This window comes from Sylvia atricapilla, chromosome 21, assembly GCF_009819655.1.
Source record: "Sylvia atricapilla isolate bSylAtr1 chromosome 21, bSylAtr1.pri, whole genome shotgun sequence".
In the NCBI taxonomy this organism is placed as follows: domain Eukaryota; kingdom Metazoa; phylum Chordata; class Aves; order Passeriformes; family Sylviidae; genus Sylvia; species Sylvia atricapilla.
Genome location: NC_089160.1, coordinates 9,417,535 through 9,434,140, shown reverse-complemented (window position 1 = coordinate 9,434,140; position 16,606 = coordinate 9,417,535). Strand labels below are relative to the sequence as shown.

At 42.8% G+C, this 16,606-nt stretch overlaps 1 protein-coding gene and 1 long non-coding RNA gene across 2 annotated transcripts; both read left to right on the top strand.

Annotated features, from left to right (window-relative positions):
- The first annotated feature begins 1,654 nt into the window (after window positions 1–1,654).
- On the top strand, window positions 1,655–9,689 carry XIAP (X-linked inhibitor of apoptosis). Its single transcript, XM_066333736.1, has 7 exons — window positions 1,655–1,831; window positions 1,873–2,555; window positions 2,839–2,938; window positions 4,375–4,453; window positions 5,027–5,060; window positions 6,323–6,547; window positions 7,961–9,689. The coding sequence occupies exons 1-7, from the start codon at window positions 1,662–1,664 to the stop codon at window positions 8,152–8,154; spliced, it is 1,485 nt and encodes a 494-aa protein (XP_066189833.1). The 5' UTR covers window positions 1,655–1,661; the 3' UTR covers window positions 8,155–9,689.
- Window positions 9,690–10,423: 734 nt separating this feature from the next.
- On the top strand, window positions 10,424–15,894 carry LOC136370369 (uncharacterized). The gene is made up of 2 exons (XR_010745164.1): window positions 10,424–11,394; window positions 12,501–15,894. It is a non-coding gene; the product is annotated as an uncharacterized lncRNA (long non-coding RNA).
- Window positions 15,895–16,606: the final 712 nt, after the last annotated feature.

Below are 16,606 nucleotides of genomic sequence, written 5' to 3'. Positions count from 1 at the left end.
AATGTAAACCACCACCCCCCCCTTTTTTTCCAATTATAAATTTGCAGTTGAAAGCTTTTAGGCAAATATTTTGGAAATAGAAATAGCAATTTTTTACTAGTATGTATAACAAAAGCAAACAAAAACAACAACTACAGCATTGATAACAAAAACAGTACCAAGAACCTTGAGGACTTTGCTTCACAAAGACCCCGGGCAGTTTGGTGTCGGTGCCTTTGTATGATCCTCAGAGCACCAAGCGGAAACAGTGGAGTAGTCCCAGGCTGGTAGCTGGGGTGGCAGGGTGTCCCGGCAGGGTGTCCCGGCAGGGCAGGGGGTGCAGGGTCACCCTGTCGCAAGAGCAGGGTGCCGACTAAACCATGACGGCGGGGCAGGGCTGGCCCAGCTCCCGCAGGGCGACAGAGGAGCTCAGAATTCCAGGGTGATGGTAGATTTCCCAGGACTGGACTCCTCCAGAGAGAGTGAACTCTTCGAGCAGAAAAAACCAGAGTGCCCAGCTGCCTCAAGCTCTGTCCTTTACCTGCCCAAAAACTCTCTTACCTCCCTCTCCGAGCTTCGACCACCCCTTTGTTTTGTTAAATAGTCTTAAGTACAACTCTTAGTCTCCTTGGTAACTTATGGGGAAGAAATTCTTTAGAGTAGAATGGAACAAAACCTAACCCCCAACAATAGTATCACTGCACTTGTCTGGACAAGAGATGGATATTTACTGTGCTTTGACTTCATTCGTTGGTATGAAGGAGATGACTCTGTCAGTTTGTGGTTCTTGCACAGGACCTGCTGTAGCCCAGTTTTGCCTTGTTTCATCCTCAGCAAAGCCGGGGCTTGTTGGAGTGCCCTCAGCAGCCTCCTGGCACAGAAGGGACTCACCCTGGAAAAGTGTAGGCAGGGGTAGGAATGTGTGACAGGGGCTCGGAAGAATGACACTCCTCCAGGGAGGAGAAGGTGGGGTGGTGGCAGAGGCACGGGAATTTCTGTAGAGGGAGGAGGCAGGTATGGAGAAGTGGAAGCGGTGTGCTGGATAGTCCCGACACGCTGATCTTAAAGACAATGCCCAGCACTTTGTTTGACCCAGTGAAACATCTGGTAGTTTATTTCACAAGACATTTTGCTAAAATGGAAATTGAGATATGTCTTTATGATATAACACAAGTAAAAAAGCTCTTTTCTTTTTGATGACAGTCTTACCAGTTGCTGCCACCTGTAATGGGCATGGGGATCATGACCTTCATATGAGGATAATATATAATTGTATTGGAGAATTGAGCTCTGAAATCTTGCAACTATGGTCCAGCTCTGATCAAAATTTTAAATTTGATAACTTTGTATTTCAGGTTCAGAATCTTTTTGGCAGGGTTTTGGCCAGAATTTTAATATTAAAAGTATTTTGTTGATTTCATTATTGCAATTTTATTAAGAAATAGAACATACTTTTAAAGCTATAAATCGATGTTCTCCAGGTAAATGTTTTTAGTCCTCTAACACATCGTGATCTTTCTGCTTTTCTTTAGAATTTTTTTGTTACTTTGGTTTTAATACCTTGGTGTTTGCGTCTGTGTGGCAGGTAACACAGGCAAGGGCGAAATGGAGGAGAAGAGGAAGAGCTGTTACTTTAGTACATAAAGGGTGGTAGTTGAATGTAGCAGCTTCCAGGGTTGTGTATGGGTATGGTCTGTCCTGGCGTGTGGGGAATTAAAGGCTGTGTCCTTTGTTTAGGAGCTGTGAAGGAGAGCCGTGCTGATGGAGAGATGACGAGCCGTGTCCCGGGTGGTGTCCCGCAGGGCGAGGCCGCCTCCGCAGACGCGTTGTCCCGGGGCCGGCCCGTGTCAGCGCGGGCTGCCCTGCCTGGGCTGGGCAGGTGACAGAGAACAGCTACAGCTGCCGTACAGCCGCTGAAGGATGGCTGCCGGGGCGTTCTGCAGCTGAGAGACGCAAACAGCTTGCCCCCAACTGCGAGTTTATGGCTGAAGCCGATTTTCTGGAAAGTAACATGGATCCTGCTGCCCAGAACGACCAGAACAGAACTGAAAATGGTTCCGGTGATTCAGCCCTCCCGTGTGCTCTGGATGACCCCGATGTGGAGGCCGATTACCTTTTGAGAACTAGGCAGGTTGTGGATATGTCAGACAGTTTGTATCCTAAAAACCCTGCTATGTGCAGTGAAGAAACAAGATTAAAGTCTTTTCACAACTGGCCCCTCAATGGCCAGTTGACGCCACAAGAATTAGCTAATGCTGGATTTTATTATACAGGTGTTGGTGACCAAGTGGCATGTTTTTGTTGTGGTGGAAAATTGAAGAACTGGGAACCCAGTGACAGAGCTTGGTCAGAACACAAGAGGCATTTTCCCAAATGCCTTTTTGTCCTGGGCCGGGATATTGGGAATGTTTCAAGTGAATCCCTCCCTGCTGAGCTTGGCATAAGTGATCTGAGCAATGCACAGCACCCGAGGAACCCCTCTATGGCAAAATATGGGAAACGTTTACAAACATTTTTATCTTGGATATATCCTGTTGACAAAGAGCAACTTGCAGAAGCTGGATTCTATAGCGTAGGTAAACCAGATCTTGAAATGGCTAATACCTTTTACAAAGAATTGTACTTGAGGAAGAGCCTTGTTAGGAAAAAACCACAATTTTTAAAATTTTCATATGAAACAATTTGTCAGAATCTCTTTACTCTGTAAACTACTTTCCACAGTCCTTTTGTAAAATTGTAAATCAGTAAAAGAAATATTTCTTTTTTCAATGCGGCATTTCAGTTGAAAACTTGGTACCAAGAATACTTGGTATTCTGCCTGCACAAAGTATAAAACCTTATTCTTTTGTGTTTCCTCAGGTAATGGGGACCACGTTGTGTGTTTCCATTGTGGTGGAGGATTGCAGGACTGGAAGGAAAATGAAGACCCTTGGGATCAACATGCCAAGTGGTTTCCTGGGTAAGGCATCTCTGTGTTTTCTTGGGGTGTGTCTGAGTCTTATTTACACTGTGTTGCATTTTAATGACGGAGCATACTAATAAAGGCTTGAGAAGGTTGATTATGGCTTAACACTTTAAATCTATGCAAATAATTTGATGTTTTCTTATTTGCAGTGTTATTAAATGGAAGATACCTGTGTCTGGATTTAAGGGATGCTTGCTTTCTCAGCAAGAAGAATTGTGTAGTTTTGTCAATATGTATCTGAGGGGTTTTTCTTGTTATCCAAGTCCTACACTGTACTGGTTCTTTTAATAGCTTGGTACGCCTAAAAGTTTGTAATTTATACCAAGATACAAAATGACTAAACAGCTGCCACAGAGCAAACAAACCTGAAGGCATCAGTCCTGGCATGGAATATAAAACATTGTTCTCTCTAATTTGAGAGGATTAAGGATTCCAGTTGTAGTAGTACCAGAAAGGTACTGCTTTTTAGGTTTTAGAAAGACTGCCACTGTTGTCTAAAATCTGTTTTGAGGAAAGGAAGAATAGCAGGACTTAATAGTTCTCACACGTGAACAGAAGCCATCCAAATACAAAGACTTAGTTACTTGTGTAACAGTGATAAAATCAGTGTCTTTTCTGCATTGATTCCCAAATTCCTCTTCTGTGGTGAAAGGTTCTCTGGAAGTTGGAGATTGGTATTTGTACATTAGCTGTTCCCTTTTTAAAATTACTACTCTCTGCCACTTGAAAGAGATATGATTCCAAGTTTTTAACATGATACAATGAATAGTTAAGGAATGTTTTCTTCCTACATTTCACTCCTCTTTTATGGCTTTGATTTTGGTTCAGGTTACTTAAATTCTATCAGGTTTGATAATTCCTCTGAGATCATAAAGAGTCTTTTTTGGGGGTTTGTTTGCACATCAGCCTCAGTGTGCCAGGCTCACAGCTGTCTGTTCCTGAAGGGGAAGTAACTGCTGGAGCTGGGGAACTCTTGTCAGGAGTTATGGCATTCCCATAATCTTCTGGTAGGGAGGAGCTCTGCCCATGGCTGGGACTGGCTGGAAAATAATGAAATAAAGCATGGAAGGCACCTGTCTGAGCAGTGTCTGCTGGGACTGTGAGACACTAAAAGAACCAGCCTTTTAACAGAATGGTTGTTTTCATCTGAGTGAGCCTTTACTTCTAGGAATCTGTGTCATGAGCTGTCATGGCCAACAACTCTTAAGCTTTCCTTTTCACCAAAAAATGTGAGGAGGATAAGTACTGCTTAAGTGTTTAAGATGTTCTTGGAAATACTCCAGTGACATCACAGATGTTGACTAGACATTCAGAGATTTTAAAAGCAGGCAGTTTGTATGATGGGAGAAATTTATCAAAGCTTCCATAGTTATGTAACAAATTTTTGCTGCTGATGCAGTTTTATTAAATCTAAGTATTCTTATTTTTAGGTGCAGATTTGTGACCAAGGAAAAGGGGATAGAATTTATAAATAATGTTCACTTAAGAGACGGATGTAGTGATTCAACAGTAAGTTTCTTGCTTATTAATCATTTTGTTAAAATAGAAAAAATCAATGTGATTTTCATATGAAGTTATCTTTTAACGACATGCCTATAGTTTAATCCACCTGCTGCTGCTACTTTCACTGGCAGAAATGAAAGAATTGCAGCATGTTTTGGTTCTGTCAATCAGTGTGCCCACCTTCAGTTCTCCATGGCTGGGTTGTGGATCACAGCCAGGGCACTTGTGAACAAGAGCCATTGATTTTATGGCCTGAGGAATCACAGCAGATACATTTTCTTCTCTTGTTGGTAGAGCATTCTTAAACTTGTGTGTAGTCACTAAAATCTAAAACTGATAATGTAGACTATCTGTAATTTTAGAATTCTTTTGTAGACTACAAATCATGTACATATGATTATTGCAGAGATGGGTTAAAATTATAGCAAAATACTGATCATTTTGTTTGGAGGAGATTAAATAGTTTTAGTCACTAAAATAACTGGAGATCACATAGCTCTTTTTTTATTTTGTAACTTCATGCATTTCCTTCTACTTTCTCCAGAATTGTAATTTTGTTTCTTTGTATTTCACTTTTAGACAGAAGCTGCTGAAGGGACAATGCTTCCTAAAGGTATCTGTTTAAAACAAGCAGCCTGCCCCCATTTTGTAATATCCATATTTGAATGTGTAGTGACAGAAATGGTTAATTTTAAAAATAACCCTATTACATTTTAAAATAAAGCACGACAGGCAAGTTGTTGGATGATACTCTTGCATTGCTTCATTGCATCTACAGAACTGCAGAACGTATTTTATTTCTCTTAGAGGAAATATAACTGTAATTTGGTTAGTATTACAAAGTAAAGACTGTGAGCCATGGAAGGAGTTTGTATGGGAGGCAGTCTCACAGTAGTGAGTGTGCATCAGTGTTGAATTCCTGGTGCTGTGGGGTGAATGCTAAAGGAGCCTGAACAGAAACAGCCCTTTTTTGGGGGCAGGAAGGGTTGGTCTGTGCAAGGCAGGGACTGGGGAGCTGGGCAGGCCGAGGTGGTTTATTATGGGTATTGCACATTCCTGCAATGCTTCTCACAAATACCAGGCAATAAAAAGACAAAACACTTAAAGGAGCAGTAGGAGGCCAGTCAGGCAGCTCCTCCCAGGGAGTGGGAGCTAGTCCTACTAACAGTGGCTACACAAACCCTGCTTAGAAACCTCTCCCATGCTGCTCATTTATGAGTCAAAATAAAAGAACCTTAAAAGGAAAAGAAGTGTTAGTTTTTAAAAATTAAAAATTGAAAACTTTTGCTGTTTGAACCATGTTGATAAATAAAAGGAAGGGAAAGGTCCAACAGACTGAATAATGGTTTCCCCAAGAAGTGTTGTGTCTTACCATGGATAGACCTTCCTTGTTCATGGTGCTGTGTTTTAGTTTCATAAATTCAAATCATTTATTGGTCTCTCTCAACATATATATGAGGGGTTTTTTTGTTCCCTGAACTGAATTAAAATTGATGTAATGTTACTTATCTATTGTGACTTGTAATTTTGGATGAATTTCATTTAACGTTAAATGCTACAAAATTTGTGATGATAGTTACATGGGACATGTTATTCAATTTGAAGTAGTTGACTTGAACAGCAAATCTAGGAGGATTTCTATAATATAAATAGATGAAGGTAGACTGGGAAAGCTAGGATTGAAGAAAACTCAAATCTGCAGTCTTTACAATTAGAAAAATTCTCAAATTGGGAATATGGTTCCTTTGGCTACATACTTGTTTGCAAATAATGTGTCTTAGAGTACTGTAGTAGTCAGTAGTAGTCAATACTGTCAGATAATCAGATTCATCCTTCTTAAAGTGTTTTTGTTTTGTTTTTAATTTCTTGTTTTAGATGATCTCTTACAGAATCCTTTGGTACAAAGTGCCATAGCCATGGGTTTCAGTTTGTCTGAGATTAGGAACACCATGGAAAAGAGATTGCAGATGACTGGAGAAAGTCACACATCTGTTGAGGATCTGGTAGCAGACTTAAGTGCTCAGAAAGAAAATACAAGGGAAGAAGAACCAAATGAAATCCCAGTTGAGCAAGATGAGCTTATTCAGTTACAAAACCTCTGTGTGTACTTTCATATCAGTTCTTTAGTCTGTGAAATATTTTTTAATGTTATCTGTTTATTCTACCCTTTGATCCCAGTCTTACCTGTGATAAACTTACAGTATTGTAAATTAGTATTAAAGACATTTGGTTTGGGACATTAAAAAAAATCCAAAAAACTAAACAAACAGGGTGTAAAAATATTTTGAGTGTAGCATCATTTATAAATAACATCTCTAAAATAAGTAGTATTGGTATCTGAGAGGTGTGTAACCTTGGAAAGGTTGCATGTGCTAACAAAAAAAAGCCAAAATCGTTGTGACAATTCTATTTACAAATAAAAGCAAGAATAACTACCAAAATACAGTTATAAGACAAACTATAGATGTGGCAAAATGAAATACACACAGGGACACGCTGTGATATTCAGTGTATTCAATACAAAAGGTCGCAGTGGGGGCATTTGTTTTGCAGTGTATACTTTTGTTTGGGGTAGGAGTATTTTTGTTCTTGGCCAGTAAGAACAAGTGTGCATCTAATTGGTGTTTGCATTCAGTTATTTATGTTCCCCCTTTGCTGGGACAGGCAGGTTGTGCCCAGAGAGCCCTTGTGGTGCACTCAGCAAACAGACCAGACCCAGGACACTTGGAATTTAAGACAGTTTCACATGTGGGTGAATTCACAGGGAGGGCAACCATCTGGTTGGCTTGATAAGCAGATATCTTCCCAACCCACTCCTTTTAATCAGGTTTTTAATAGGACACTGTGGGGGAAGGAGAACTTGCAGTGCAGCTGGACCTTACTTTGGTGGTTGACTGTGCAGAGCTTCCCCCAAGTGGCAGGAGAAGGTGTCTGAATTTTGTATTTGCAAATGGGGCATATTGGAATAATAAAGAGCTCGTGCACAATGCCAGATTGACTCTTCCTGTGTTACAGATTTGAAGCTTTTTGAAATATGGGCATTTTGAAAATGGGAGCAGGGAAGGAAGTCACATCCTCCTTTTTCTCATTGGGAAAACTCAGAAAAAGAAATAAAATCCAAATGACTTACCCAGTAGCAATGAGCCATTCTTTCACCTTCTGCTCAAATTTTGGGGAACTTGTCAGTGAGAGATCTGTGAAAAGAATTGTTCCTGATTGAAATATGCATATCCTAAATCCTAGAGGTATTTCAAACCCTTACAAATACAGATAAATGCACTCCCTGCTTGCATTGGCGTGGGAGATGTAATGGGATAGAAGGGAAAATAAAAAGAGAGGATTCCATGCTGCAGCTAGGATTCCTCTCTCTTGTAATTTTTCTTTGTTCTTTTTAAGCGTGTGACCTTTAAATCCTATCAAGAAAACCTTGTCCTTGTGTGTCAAAAGAGAAAAAGCCCATGAGATTCAGTGGTAGTAAATGTGTTAACTTCTTTTTGTGTCTGTTTTCCTCAGACATCAGCACTGAGGAGAAGCTGAGACGTTTGCAGGAGGAAAAGCTCTGTAAGATCTGCATGGCCAAGGACGTGTCCGTTGTCTTCATCCCCTGTGGTCACCTTGTTGCCTGTAAGGAATGTGCTCAGTTTCTGAATGAATGCCCTCTGTGTCGTTCAGATATCATGAAAATACAGGAGATTTTTATGTATTAGTGAAATACACAGCACTATGGAGGCAAATGTTTCCTGGTTTATTACTTTACAAATGGGTAATGTAATGTAAAAAATGCAGTTAATTCCACAGTGTAACCATATGGCAGGATTTAGATTTTTCTACTGTCAAGCTCTACACATTTTAACACTTTACAAATTATTTTCCTTAAGTGATTTTTTTTGTATGTAAAAAGCAATGTGTATGAAAGGCAAATACGTATATTTTGTAGCTTTGATTCACAGGCCTGATGTGGGAAAGCCCAGGTAATGTAAGCCTTATTTATGTGATCATTCCTTTGCTTCACTTTGGTAGGATTCTGTATGACTGAAGTTGTGCAAAGAGAGTTGTACAAAGAGCCTGTCCCTATATAAAATCTGTAAATAAGTTAGTTCAAAATATAATTGTATACATGTGTATTATACCTCAGATTTTTAGCTTTTAAACATATTATGTAGGATTGAAAATAGTCTCTTTTTTTCTGTCACTTTGGTTGTGACAGAATTCAGACAATACACAAAAATCTGCTGCTGTAACCTTATGGCAACTTCTGCTGCTTTGTAGGTCTGTCTGGTTTAATTTCAGTCCTGTCTCCCTGTCTGTTGTTCTGGTTCAGATGTATAAATTGTCCTCAGTAAACTGATTTTAGCCATCTGGTTTTCACAAAGCTCCATCTTTATAGAAAATGTACATTAATTTTATTGATTAAAAGAGAACTCAAGAAAAATGAAGGCGATTTTATGTACCCTGTGCCCTTCATGAGAGGAGACTCATTTTAAATTTGCCTCCTACACAAAAAGATGTTCAGTGTGACATTTTTCTTGGTTTTTTTTTTTGTTTTTTTTTTTTTTTTTTAACACAGCATCATCCTAACTGATTTATCTGCTAATACTTTGCACTGGTTCATATCTTACATTTCCATAGCAGAAGATTAAACTTCATCTCCTAGAAAATGCTAGAAATTTTTCATTTTTGTTCATGTCAGTTTGCAGCATTTAAATTTGAAAGTTAAGAACTATTCTAATGAGAACCACCTTAAAATACTTAAACTATTTCTTACTAGACTGTTTTGTGATTTTGAAAGTATCCCAGTTCTGTATTTAGGTACAGCTGTTCTATGATCACTGCCTAATTATGTCACTTCCTTATTTTGTGGAACAACTGCCATGTTCTTTGTATATATTTTTGAGTTCTACTCTCTGAGGTTTAAAATATAGAATATACAGAACATAGTTTTTCATGTTATAAAGTTTTGAATATACAGAAATCTATTATCTACCTTTTCTATTTTTTTAAATCTGTGCTGTGTAATGGTATGAATATTTAAAATTAAGTGCAACCCAGATGTCCCTTAATCAGTGTATTTAATTCTCACATTTAAAAAAATAACAGAATGCTGCTTTATGTTGCTTTTTGTTTTGTAATTAAACTTATTAATTTAACCTGAGTCTTATTAAGGATAATGAATATATATTAATCAGAGAGGAAATAAAACCTATTGTTTGTATAGATTAAAGTTTGCTAATTAGAACTTGAACATTAGTTTTGCTATTTTTTTTATGGTTGAATTTGGTCTTGGGAATAGATGATGACTAGAAATTCATAAAGAATTCAGTTTTCTCTTGCCTTTCGGTGCCTTAGTGAGGAATTGAAGGTTTCAGATAATTGATGCATGCAGGGATTTTTCAGGAGGTGTGGATGGCACTCTGACAGCCTTGTTCCCAGCTCCATTCTCCTCACAGGGAGGGTTTTCTGTCCATGGCAGGGGAAGTCAGAGGGCTTGTTAGCCTTGAACTGTGAGTCTTGCCTGAAACAGCTCGTTGAGTTCAGGCTGCACCGAGTGGTGCTGACTTGTTGGAGCAGAGGGTTACCTAAGCCTGACCTGAGTCATGTGAGAGGCTCTTTGCATCAGCTGGGTCCAGCCCAGGCTGCAGAGCCAGGCAGGAGGCTCAAAGTCCTGTCTGCGAAAGGGATGGACCAAATTCAACTGAAACTGTTACCAAACTCAGCAGGGAGGTGATGTGGGGTGTAAATGTGGTATGGAAATTGTCTGGGAAAAGCTGGGCGGTGGGTCACACAGAAGCTCTGCACTGCAGTGGAGAGCAAACACATTGTCCTACATTGCCTGACTGCTGCCTGGTAAAGCTGGTTAACTGCCAAAAGGGGTACTTTTATATTTTTATATACCTCTCCCTTACTGCAACTTTTTCATTGAGATTATAAAAGATACTGCTGTATAGCAATTCTAGTTGTAATCACTTAGGGACATCAAAGGGTTAAAAGTCTTTTAGTGAGATGACAAAATAACTGCTCTGTAGGTTTAGGGTTTTTTTAAAAAAATTATAATCAGAGTTCTATTCAGACTACATGTGAAAAAATAATTAGCATAGTCATCAAATTCTGACAGCTTGAATTAGGAAGATTTTTTTCAATTTACTTTGATTTTCAGTATCTTAAAGAAACAGGAAAAATTCCATGGCCTCTAATGCTGGGCTGAGTGTTTAAAGAGACAGAAATGAAGGATGCAAATGAATGGAGTGGGAGCACAGGGGCTCTGGAAAGGAGGTTAGCAGCAGGACACAGATGCCCTGGGAGCTGTGCAATATGTTCAGTATCAGTATCCAGTAACTTTGTTCTGATGGCTTGTGTATAGTGTCTTTCTTTAGTGTTATGTGTAGGGAGAGGTCAGTGTAGGCCCGTGAATGTGGGGTTCTGTGGTGCTTTCCAGGAGGGAGCATTACAGGGTGCTGGCCTTTGCTCCTCAGGAGCCCTGGACAGAATCTGCCCTCCGAGGTGTGCCAGTTCCAGCAGCTGCTGAAGGGCAGCTCTTCCTGGAGCAAAGGAGGGGCTGCAGGTTTCCCTGCCTTGGCAGTGTTTTCCTGCAGCACTGAGGGTTGAACAGAGCCTTGTTACACGCTGTTCTGTTCCCTCCATGCTGTGCACAGCTGACTCCTGTCAGCAGGGCCGAGTGCCAGAGAGGGCTGGAGAGGCTTCCAGAGCTGCTGCCGAGCCTTGCCCCTGTTGGTGCAGAGCCCTGGGGTGGCCTCAGCCCCTGAATGGGGCTCCCGAAGGAGCTGCTCCCCTTCTCCACAGCTGCTTTTAGAAGATCCACGTTCCAGGTTGGAAACTTCAGTTCTGCCAGGCCCACAGCTGGAGCCAGAGGTACAGGGAACGGAGCAGTGGGGACTCCTGGGCTGTGAGAGTGGGAATTGCTGACCTTGGTGTTTATGGTGAGCATCCAGGTATGCCCTTTGCCACGCAGGGGACAACACTTCCTTCACAGCTGCTGGCACACTAAAGAAAGTTACAGGCTAAATGAAGTATTTTTATCTTAACGGTTTTGAACATCTGTGTAACCCACCAACATGTCATAAACTGTTGTACCCCTTGGTGCTTGTTATGCATCGTGCCATTTACAAAAACCTTTCATCTCAGCCAATGACACAATCACACTTTGCTTTGCTTGCACCACCCACTGTGTCAGTCCAGGCAGCAAAAAAGGCCTTGAGCCCCAGACACAACTGGCAGCAGGAGAGTGACTTGTGAGAAACAGTCTGGAAGAAACCTTGAGTTGGCTGGAAGTGAAAACTAAACCAAAGGAAACCTGTGCTAGGGACAGACATAGAGGACCTTGGGAACGTGGTAGGTCAGCCCCAGAAAACTCTACAAGTTTATCTGAAAGAATTGTCTGTTCCTTGACCTTATCTGTTAGTAACAACGCCCCACTGCCAAGACTTCCCCTTTAACCCCCTGAGTTCCAGCCTCAGTATTTTGTGGGGAAAAAAAACAAGGTAATCCTCCAGATCTTGTCTCCCTGCATATAGAGAGGGATGCTGTCCTATATATTTGATAGAGGATTTTCGTCAGAGCTTTAACACAAAAGTATTCAACTTTGTTGTTTGTAATTGTTTTGCTCTATGATGCTGGGCAGAGGTTGAGCTGAAAAATGTAATTTCTGTCTCAGTTTGACTCTAATCCCACCTAACCACAAGCCACCCTCCTTCCTCCCCTCTAGGCACCCCCTGGCTCCATGTCAGTCTCAGGGCTGGAGCCCTATGAGCTCCGACCAGCTGGGAACTGGGTTGGTGTTCCTGGTGGGTTGGGTGCCCTACACATCCAGAGCAGGATGTTTCACAGCCTGGTTTCACTGGATTGTAGCTGTTTCTCAGCTGAAGTTGCTTCCCTTGCTTGGCACCAGTTGTGCTGTTTGGCCTGCTTGACTTTATTTCAGCTCTTGGCAGCTCCTCACCCCAGCCCTTTTTCTGTCAAACACTCTGTTCTTTGCTGCCACTTACCTGCCTTACCCAGTCTGAAACACGTTTCTCTGGTTCCTGTGCTTCCTCCTCAGACTTTGTCACTGACGCTGTCATCGTGCCTGACTCAGAAAATGGACCTTGATTCATGCCCCCTCTGCTCAGACTTACCCAAAGGACACAAATAATGTCTTGCGTGTGTCTTCCAAAACTTCCCTAGATCCAGAAACTGGAGCACATTGTGGAACTTCAGAACCTGGCTATGGGACTTTTATCTCAAAGAATGAGACCTGGAGCGAGCACCTCAGTCAAAGAGGGGAATGAGCTTTGGGTAACAAGTGCACAGAGCACTGAGTAAAGCTGCTGCTCATAATGCAATTAGCAGGAAGGCATCTGTGACTTACTGGGATTCTGTTCATTTTTAGAGCTGATAATGAAGGGGAGTTACAACTTCCTTCCTTTGTCATGGTATGGGACAAAGTATGATTCTGCTCCTTCACAGAAGAAGCAGGCACAAACTGACTGAATCAAAGAAAATTCAGGCATGAGTTGGGTGCTCTGGAAGGACCTGGTAAGAAATGGGCACACAGGGGAGACTTACATAAATGGAAAAAGGAAGAAATTATTCACAGAGCAGGAAACGACCTAAGGAGCTACTGATGTGCAATCTCTCTCCTGCAAATTATGGGAAAGTAACCCATTTTTTGGTCTTTATTTTTGTTTCTTATGTAATAGCTCATCTTCAAAAGGATTTAGAGCAGATTTCCCTGGAGTGACTAAGCCAGATTCAAAAATCTGGGAAAAAAATTTGCCTGGGAAGATTTCTTTTTCCCTCTGTACCCATCTCACCAGACAAAAGTATGGTCATGGCTCATTCAATACAGGCCATCAAAGCTACCACCTCACCTTGGGACTAATCCAGTATTCTGGTTTCTTTTGCCGAGTCTCAAACGGGAAGTCTATAAATAAATGATTGTGGGGAGTAGTGGGGTTTTTTGGGGGGTGGGTTTGTGGGGTTTTTTGTTGCTGTTGCTTGGTTTTGATTGGTTGTTTTGTTTATTTGGGTCTTTTTAATAATACAAATGAGGAAATGGAACTTCAGAGGGGGCTCCTATTCTGCAGGAGAAAGAAAAGGAAGAAGCATGAAAAGAAAAGGAAGCAGCATGAGCATGAATCTCCTGCCTGGGAAAATGAATCAGCCATCTGGCAGCTTGAGTTTATTCTGATCTTCTCTAGTGGTGAACCTCTGGCCATTAATTCAGACACAGAATCGGTATCTGCCCTCTCCTTACCCAGTTTCCTGTGTGACTGATCACGAAGCTCTCTTTGGAACAAGCATAATAACAGTGCCTCTAAAGTCTTTGTAAAATCCTCTCTAAATTGGGCTCAGTATCAGAAATGGTGGAATTTGAAGCACCTGAAGAGTAGCTTTTTTGAGAAAGATTACATAGTCCTGTGAAATACTTTCTCCTAGTTTTTCACAGAACTTTTTTATCAGATATAATTCCTTTCTAGACAGGTCAGAATTCAAAATATCTCTAATTCTTTCTAATGCTTAGATAGCATTAGAAACTTACTTTTCTTTTACATTTTTCATTGTAGTGGAAAGGATGCTAGTGTGCTGAAACTATACAGATACTTCAGGATGGTCTTTGTTAGTTTCCCAAAGTCTGAACCGATGGTGGAAGGCCACTCTGGAACTGGTAGCTTAGACAGAAGTGGCGTCCTTGCAGAGGAACTGTTTTTCATCTTCCCTGTTGTAACAACTGGAAGACTCAGTCCCAGAGGCATGATCTCATGAGGAAAACGCAGGATTTAGGCTCTTCAGAGAGCCACTTTGGCTCCGTTTGAGGTGAGGAGTCCTCTCAGGGCTCAGCTGACTGAAGAATTTCCTGTCTGGGCGGCGGAGCAGAGCAGAGAGCCTGCGGGCAGCGCTGAGCACCCTCAGCCGTGCTGACTGCAGCCGGCTCCGGGAGCAGCTCCGAGAAAGGATCCGGGCTGGGGGCGGGAATCCAAGCGGGCCCGTGCAAAATAAACCTCCCTCCTCCGAGGAGGCGACAGCTCTGCTGAGACAGGGCTGAGCAAAGAGCTGAGTGAAACCACTGCGAGTGAAGAAACTGAGCTGCCGAGTGCGAAATCCTCTTAGGCAGCCTCCGTGACCAGGGGTTTGTAACGTGCTGCTGCACCTGGAGTCTGGAGTCCAGAGCACTCCACGCTTTGTCACAAGCAGAAAAAAGCAAATTCTGCCGTCAGGACACCCAGAAGTGTAATGGGGCTGGGCTTCCACGGCCTGAGCAGGCGCTGGAAATGGGCTGAACTCTGCCACGGTACTGTCAGCGCTGGCACACTCATCCCTTCAATACCACACCTTAAAAACTGTCATCTTTCCTTCACATTAGGTAAGCACATTTACCTAGAACCTCTCAGCTGTGAGCTCAAGTGGGAACTACAGTTTATTTTTGGAATAAAACGAAATACATGTGCTATACGTGTATCTCATGCACAGCTGACTGGAGCTGCCTCGTGTCGTGCTCCTGCAGTGAACTGCTACAAACTGCAAACTTTTGGACTGGAGTTGTAATGTGAGTTATCCCTATTGTATCTCAGGCAGAAGACACATGACTGGAATTCTGTGTGCAGGCAGAATGTTGTAGTGTATTTTTATGGAAAGGTCTGTCTGGCAGCAGTCAGAAGGGAAAGGCACAAATGGATCCAGCTCCTTTCCGTCTATTCGTAAGTGTCGTTTTGTAACAATATAGATGGTTACTAAGGCTTACATTAGTTTGGTGGGGTTTTTTAATACACAATTCTACGATTTCCAGACACTGTCAGATTAACATTAAAGATCAGCATGTGTAGCTGTAACCGAAACCGTGAACGCAGTTGTATGACTGGGCATTCAGGATGCTATTTTAAAGCGTTCCCTACAAGGCAGTCTGCTTATTTTCTTTTTTGTTTCCCCCGAACTTGACAGAAGGCTCAAAGTTATTCTGAAATGTGAATTCAAGCTACAGAATGTAATTTATTTTTGTAAGCCTGTCTCATGTACTGACAGATTGTATCTAGAATTCCTAGGTGTCATCAATTTATATTACACTGGTTTTAGGTGTGGGTTTTTTTTTTTTTTTTTTTTTTTTCTTTCCCTAGTTTCATTTGAAACGCTCCTAATCTGATCGCGGTTTCCATCGTAAGCGTTATTTTCTCTGCGGGATGGCTCATCTTAGTTTTGAAAAGAGTGGAACTGGTGGATACTCTTCTCTTAAATATCCTGCCTTTGTTAGGCGGGTGAGCCGAGTAACTCGGCTTAGCGACTGCTTAGTTATGTTAACGCTGTCCCCAAAATTGTAAGTAGACAAACACAAGAGGGTGATTAGAGCCTAATTACCAGGACAAAACTATTATTGTGCTGACTAATCTAAATATAATCTTACGTGGAACTATTCAGCATGAGCAATGTGCTTAGCATTACCCAATAAAGTGAAAAAACCCAGGTGTCACAAGTTGTGTATCTGGTTACTTTAAGAATTCTGTACTGCTTATATGGATGGCTTTAGGTTCAAGGAGAAAAAAAGGAATCCCACAAATGCTCCTTCAACTAGGAACACCCTGGGCGATAGGCCGAAGCAGAAAGCGTTTTGGGAACGCTCCCGAGAAGGCGAGCCGCCATCGGTGCCAGCAGACATCGCCTGCCCTGCAGCAGCCAAGATAAGGCGCCCCGCACCCGCAGGGCAGCGGGCTTTTATCTCCCGGGCCGCGGGCTCCCTCTGCACGGCTTCGCTTCCCGGCGGCACCGGCTCGGCGGGGCCCTTCGGCCAGGCCCGGCCCGTGAGGTCCGATCGCTGCAGGGCTGCAAGGGCACAGCGCCGGGCCCGGGCTGCGCGGAGCAGTGTCCGGCCCCGTGTGAGGGCCAATGCCCGGCCCGTGCGAGGGGCAGTGCCCAGGGGCCGTGTGTGAGGGCCAATGCCCGGCCCGTGCGAGGGGCAGTGCCCAGGGGCCGTGTGTGAGGGGCAGTGCCCAGGGGCCGTGTGTGAGGGCCAATGCCCGGCCCCGTGCGGAGGCGCCGTAGCCCGGGCTGTACCCAGCGCTGTAGCGGCCCCGTGTCCCAGCGGCCGCTCCTTTTTAGGCCGCGCCGGGCCGCACTGCCGGCCCGCCCCGCGCGCCCCGCGCATGCGCCGCACCTTGTTTACCCCGCTCGGCGCGG